This window comes from Sus scrofa, chromosome 2 (assembly GCF_054392235.1).
Source record: "Sus scrofa isolate SSC_HxYL_T2T_F1_AM1 chromosome 2, Sscrofa_HxYL_maternal_Yorkshire_Landrace_v2.0, whole genome shotgun sequence".
Taxonomy (NCBI): domain Eukaryota; kingdom Metazoa; phylum Chordata; class Mammalia; order Artiodactyla; family Suidae; genus Sus; species Sus scrofa.
Genome location: NC_139384.1, coordinates 145,151,527 through 145,158,915, shown reverse-complemented (window position 1 = coordinate 145,158,915; position 7,389 = coordinate 145,151,527). Strand labels below are relative to the sequence as shown.

Genomic DNA, 7,389 nt, shown 5'->3' with positions numbered 1-7,389 from the left:
GAAAACTCCATAAAAACACTAGGGATTGGAGCTTCTGAATTGGCAGACACATTGATGTGCCAAGATGGGTAACATACCTCAACTCCACAAAAACACTAGGGATTGGAGCTTCTGAATTGGCAGACACATTGATGTGCCAAGATGGGTAACATACCTCAACTCCACAGGGACAAAGGCTCCTGTGCTCTGGACCCTTCTGGACTTCACACTGTGTCATTTACATTGCTTATAACAAACCAATGCTAGTAAGTAAATAGGTTTTCCTGAGTTCTGTGAGTCTTTCTAGTTCCTGAAGGTGAGGAGGAAAGTTGTGGAAACCCCATACTTTGTAGCCAAGTTGGACATGTTGGAGCTCAGGGTAGGCTGCCCCAAAATATGTGTCAATGGCATATTGATTATTTGGAATTGAAGTTGCTTGTGAAGCAGCTGATGCAAAAGGAAACTGACCTTATGAGAGCAGAAATTAAATCCTTCATGTGAAAGGTGTACCCCTGCCTCTGGAGGTAGAAGGACCCCCTTAGTATTAGAGGTAGGGAATTCAGGGCTGGACCAAGAAATCTGTATAAACAAACCTTGCTGCCACTTTATTAATTTACTACCCAAGCCCAGACTTTGCTTAAATTCCTTACTAATTAAGCACCTAAACTGAAGTTTGTCAAGTCCTCTGAAATTTATTGTTTCTTTGTCTAAAAAGTGTAAAAACCACCTGCTTTGGCCATTTCTTGGGTCCTATTTCTGAGAGATCTCTGTGTGCATGAATTAAAATTTGTTTATTTTTCGCCTGTTAATTTGACTTGTGTCAATTTTATTATTCAGTCATAAGAATTCCAAGGGGTAGAGCGGTAAGTTTCCCCTTCCCCAATAGCCACAAGTGTGGGTAACCTTGGGGACTCATTACTTGCAACTAAAATCTAAAGAGAGGGCAGTCTTGTGGGAGTGACCCTTTAATCTGCAGAGTCTGATGCTAACTCTGGGTAATTACTGTCCTAATTAGATGAAATTATAGAACAGGTGTCAGAATTGGTTGATTTCAGAAGAAAATGCTCACGCCATCTCATAGGCCAAAAAATGATACTGAATTTTTTAATTACTCTGGGCAAGTATTTCTTTTTCATGTGTATATTTTCCAATAAAATTTCCTTTTCATGACCATTGCCAGTTTTCCTCTGAGTTGTTTCTCTTTTTCCCGCTGATGGCTAAAAGCTTTTTTTTTTTTCTGAATTTTTCAAAATTATTTTTTATTTTTTAAAGTATAGCTGATTTACCATGTACCAATTTAAGAGCATCTTATATATTAAGTTTATTAACTCTGTGTCTATATCGTGTGCTGGAAATATTTTTCCCCTGGTTTGTCGACCTTTATTCTAATTTATGGTTTCATTTTTGCTGTGCCAACAATATCTAAAATTACATAATAAGATATATAAATCTTTTCCTTTATGGCTCTTTGCTTTTCATATCATACTTAGGTTATAAAACCATGCGCTAAGGTTATTTAGATATTTATGTTTTCTTCTGGTATATTTATGACTTTCTATTTTTAGGTATCAGTTTTTAAATCTTCCTGGCATTTATCTTGATGTATTTTGAAGTAGGATTCAAGTTTTTTTATTTAGCCAAAATGGCTAGCTGTATATTGTAACACTTTTTATGGAATAATCTGTTTTCCACTGATTTTGAGCTACTTTTTGTCATACACTGAATTCTCCTATTTTTTTCAGTTTAATTCTGAACTCTATTCCATTCTAGTGATTTCTTTTCCTATACAGCTGTCACACTATTTCTAATTACCATTGTTTAATAATGTGCTTTATTATCTGATAGAGCTGTTCTCCATTTATTACTCTTCCTTTTCAGAAACTTCCTATCTATTCTTGCAGGTTTATTCCTTCTGAGGAATTTTGATATCACTTTTTAAAGTTCCACTTACCCTTTCACTTTCTGCATCTGGCCTAAGGTCTCTGGTAGAGTCATTCCAAAACTTTCAGGGAAAAAAAGGGTGATGATTCCAATCAGGACAGTCAGGCTGCCCATGAGGATGTAGGGCAGAACTCTGTTGTAAGCACCTGTGAGGCATGGGACATGAGAACATCAATTAGATACGGGAACCTCCAGATGCTCTTAAGAATCATTTTGTAAAGGTACCAAACACTGTTTGAAAGCAGTTTTAAACATGAATATTTACAGAAGAAAAAAAGTGTGCAAAATACCACAGTTTCTGTTTGGCAGGTGTCATTGCATCTAAATTTCTATAATCATTCGCATTATCATAAGGTCTTTCATGTCAACTAGTTTTCTCTAAGCTACTGCTTAACCATGTGTGATACGTATTCCTCTGATAAATCTTTGCCTACCAAAGTTCTCCTCTTAAGGTGAAAATCATTGGAGATGAGGGACAGGAAGACACCAAGGGGAGAGGGGTTGACCAGGATGGTGCAGGGACAGGTACGTGTTGCTGTGATTGCTATGACCTTTGCTTTTGCCCAGACCAGTAGGCTGTTGTGGAAAGCTAGGTCCACAGAGCTGTGAGACTGTTAAAAAAATTTTTTTTTTCCGTTTTTGGCTGCCCTGTGACATATGGAATTCCCAGGGCAGGGATCAGATCTGAGCTGCAGTTGCAACCTAAGCTGCAGCCGCTGCTGCGGCAACGCTGCCCGGGGATCAAACTTGCATCCCAGTGCTCCCAAAATGCCACTAATCCCATTGTGCCACAGTGGGAACTCCTAGACTCATTAAAAAACCTAAGTAATATAGTTAATCCAATTTAAATCCATAAATGTCAGGCAATGTGGGTTTGTTTGTTTGTTTTACAATATTTCTATATCTTGGTTTATATGTCTTGGAAGAACCACTCTACCTCTTCTTTATCTGATGGAGATAGGAGAATAATGACAGGTCCTCATCTTGCTTCCCTTCTGCATACAGAGATTGCAGAGGAACAACACACTAAAGAATCTTCTTTGATTAAAAAATATTAATCTTGAAGCTTCTCCGAGGCCTTTGTGTCACCAACAGGAGCTGCTATTATGGAATATGTACTCCATTTCCTATGTACCAGTAGTCCATCATTAGATCATATGAGCATGGTTTAGAAGTATAGGGAAGATAGGAACTATTACACATAGGATAAATAACTAACAAAGTCCTACTGTATAGCACAGGGAACTATGTTCAATATCCTATGATAAACGATAATGGAAAAGAATGTGAAAAAAATATATAACTGAATCACTTTGCTGTGCAGCAGAAATACAATATTGTAAATCAATTATTTTATTTACTTCATTAAAATTTATATATATATAATTTATATATATATATAATTTATATATATATATATATAAATCAAAGGGATATAATAATGTACTTTCTCAGGTGTTCTTCAGGGCAGCTATGTGGAGTATGTTTAAGGCAGGAAAATGTTCTTCTGTCTCTGTAATGATGTAGAGTGTACCTTTTCTGAGAAATCATATATGTCTTTGGGGATGTGTGTGTGTGTGTGTTTGAACCAGTAGGCAACCATCAATGATCAGGAAGAATAAGGACCTGTGTCTGCATCTCTCACCAGTAGAGCTGTTGAGGAGGATTAGGCTTGAAATACCAGAACCAACATCCACTGAACATCCCACCAAAGCCCATCTGATTGATAAGTTCAATTCTATAAAAGCTAAAATTTCCTACATGGTGAAAAAATTCATAAAGTCAGAATGGAAATGATAAATTAGGAAAGATATTTATAATATGTATACAAAGGGCTGATTTTTTCAGTCACAAAGAGCTCCCCAAATCAAAAATACAAAGTTGAACAAACTGTTAGAAAGATGGACAAAAGATATGAACAGTCAGATCTCTTAAAAATAAATAAATATATGAAAAAATTGTCAACCTCATTTATAATTAAAGAAATGAAAGCAACAATGATGTCAATTTTTCACATAACAGATTATCAATGATTAAAAATTAGATAATCCCCATTGTTGGTGAAGATGTGGAGAAACAGGCATATCTATATATGTAGTTGGATTGTAAATTGGTACAGTATTTAGAGGTCAATTTGGCAATATCTATGAAATCTTTAAACTGCTCCAACAGTCCATGGATCTAAATATGCAAAGACTGTGGGGTGTAGAGGAATGTTCATTGCAGTGTTATTTGTAGTAACAGAAACCTGGAAATGGCCAAAATGTCCATCCATGAGCCTAAATAAATAATGTATATACATTCATTGGAAGTCTGTGTACTAACTAAAAAGAAGGTAAAAGAGCTACATATACCAATATGGAAAGATATTCTGATACAATGTTAGTTTAAAAAAAGTTGTGAAGCAATATTTATTGTATAATTTTGTTTGTGTGGTTTTTTTTTTGGCTGTGCTTACAGCATGTGGAAGTTGCCTGGCCAAGAATTGAACCTTTGCCACACCACTGACAAGGCTGAATCCTTAACTCTGTGAGCCACCAGGGAACTCCTCGTGTGTTTTTAAAAAATGTGTGTGTGTGTGTGTGTGTGTGTGTGTGTGTGTGTGTGTTGCGAAAAACAAAATGCCTGAAGCACTACTCACCAAACAATTAATATTAGTTTCTTCGAGGACTGTGATTTGGGGAACTGAAAGAGTAGAGGTGAACTTGTCCTTTTTCCAGTACTTTCTATGCTGTTTGCATTTTTCACAATGAAAACCTGTTACTTTTATTTTTAAAAAGAGTAGACTGATAAGATGCATCTCACCAAGGTAAACAAAGTAGGGAGCAACAATGCTGCCTATTCTGGAGGCCATAGATGTGAGCCCCACAGCCATGTTCCTGACCAGGGTGGGGTAGAGCTCTGCAGTGAAGACATACAGCATGGAGAAGGCAGAGGTGATCCCGAATTTTCCTATCATGGCCAGACCAATGGACAAGAAGTTGTAATCTGGAAAAGAGACCTAGTGTCAACAGAGGTGCCTTTAGAAGTGATACTTTCATAATGGTTGCTTATATTGTCTTTTTTGCTTTTATGGGAATGTTTTATAATATAAAGATGTTCCCCAAATTACACTTGCTCTTCAAAGTCTTCCTCATTGCACACGGATAAAGATGGAGAGTGAAGGGTTGATTTGAGCTTCGCTCTTCTGTCATTCTAAATCATCTGTGCATTCAGCGATTTTGTCCACTTTTATTTATTACAACAGTTTCATAGCAAGTTGTTAACATGTTAATATAGGTAAGTTTAGTCTTTGAATTGAAGAAACAAACCTTTTTATCCTTTTTATTATTTTAAGAAATATATATTTTTTATTTTTATTTTTATTTATTTATTTATTTATTTTTTTGTCTTTTTTTTTTTTGCTATTTCTTTGGGCCGCTCCCGTGGCATATGGAGGTTCCCAGGCTAGGGGTCGAATTGGAGCTGTTGCCACTGGCCTATGCCAGAGCCACAGCAACGCAGGATCCGAGCCGCGTCTGCAACCTACACCACAGCTCACGGCAACACCGGATCGTTAACCCACTGAGCAAGGGCAGGGACCGAACCCGCAACCTCATGGTTCCTAGTCGGATTCGTTAACCACTGCGCCACGACGGGAACTCCCAAGAAATATATTTTTATGCATAATACTGTATATCAGAAATAATGTTGACTTAACCTTTTAACAATATGAGAAAGACATAAGAGGAAAGGGGAAGCATATATCTTTTCATGTGTTCTCTAACTACTTAAAAGATGACAGATCATAAAAATCACTGAACTTATAACGGAACTGTCATGTACTACCAACTTTTAACACTTGTATGTACACATCAGAAAGAAGGTCTGAATGTACCAGGAAATTAGCAGTCGGGATTATGACTCAAAGAAAGACGTTTGAGGGTTTAGGTGAATGTTTCTATGAAGGGGATGACTGGGAGAATTACTCTTCTTTGTCAGGTGGTGATTTCTGAATCTCCATGGCTACCTCTCCATGTTTGAAGGGAGTAATTTTGAACATAGGAAATCGCAGACTTAGCTATTACTTGTATAACTGACTTGTGAACGGTTTATGATGTAAAAGCTACGTGAACAGGGAGGAGTGACTAACAATTAGCCCAGTCAAAGTGTGGATCTTTTCCGGTAAGCTATTAATATTGGATAACTTCTTACCTGCAGGTACCAATTGAATTAAGAGAAGCACACCTCCTCCCAAGAGTAGTACTCCAGCTATGACATAACGCCTGGGCAGGGTTCGAAGTAGCAGCCAGGCTGTAACATAAGCCGGAACTTCAACCAAGGCAGAGAAGAAACAGTTCAGGTAGGCATCACCATGTAAATTAGGAGTGTTGAGAGACAGAGCAAAGTAACCCACTGAGGTTAGCATCCTGAAAGACAAAAGAAAGAAGACAAAAAGGACAAAAGGATAGCTTGAGTCACATTACAGTTTCATGATGGTCAAGAAATTTTATAGGTTTTGCTGTCTTACAAGTAGCCACTAGCCACATTACATACTATTTAAAAGTAAATAAATTAAAATTAAATAAAATTTGAAATTTCAATCCTCACTTTAGCACTAGCCACACTTCACTTGTTAGGTTACATGTAGCTAGTGGCTACTATAATGGGCAATAAAGATGTAAAACATTCTCATTATTGAAGAAAATTCTACTAGGACAGCACTAGTCTAGAGATACCAATATTCAACAATACATATCCTAGTCTAATTAATTTCAGATGTCACTAGAAGAGTTTGTACATTCTCATTCCCTTGAGCTATTATTTGAAGAAAGAATGTTAGGCACATTAGTGAAAATAAGCTCCATATTGCATTCTTATTAAAAAAAAAAAGAAGGAGATACATAGATAATACTGTGGGATCCACTTATAGTAAACTTCAATTGATTTAATAAAACTCACTTGAGGGAAAAAAGTTCAAGTCCCATAATGCTTCAAGGTATCACAGAGCGCACACTATATATCCTGCCATTATAGTTAATTTCCATGGAAAAGTTTTCCTGTGGAAAAAAGCTGCCCCATGCAAACCCTTCTGTGCAGAAATCCATGTATTATCATCATGACTGAAATGCAGAGGACATCTGAAAAAATGTTTTCAGGAACACTGTTGGATCTTTTTATACATACTCTAGGTTGGGTGGCACAAGGGCTATCCAAAACAAAACAAAAAGTGGTATATTATTGCTCTAGGGATCTTATTGATTTTCACATTTGATAATAGGAGTGGCTTAGATAAAACTAGTGACTAGTTTATTATTGGCTCAGTAGTGCCACTGTTCAGTGATACCTGCTGATAGGTAAGAGCTAAAGAGGTCTACTGTGAGGAAAACCATGTGTCCAGGACATACTTAATCCAGAGCCATAAACTCTGTCACTGACTTCTTCTAATTGCAATACAGGATGGCTCTAAAATTAGACTAGCTGCAGTGT

General features: G+C 36.9%; 1 protein-coding gene across 5 annotated transcripts in view; it reads right to left on the bottom strand.

The window, feature by feature from the left end:
* Positions 1-7,389, bottom strand: part of SLC22A4 (solute carrier family 22 member 4) — a 46,205-nt gene that overhangs the window by 3,029 nt on the left and 35,787 nt on the right. For 3 of the 5 annotated variants that reach the window (XM_005661640.4, NM_001145752.1, XM_085008292.1), the window contains 3 exon segments: positions 6,115-6,329; positions 4,726-4,908; positions 1,931-2,066 (listed from right to left, as the gene is read on the bottom strand). In XM_005661640.4, the coding sequence (XP_005661697.2) occupies positions 1,931-2,066; positions 4,726-4,908; positions 6,115-6,329 (534 nt within the window). 5 annotated transcript variants of the gene reach the window in all.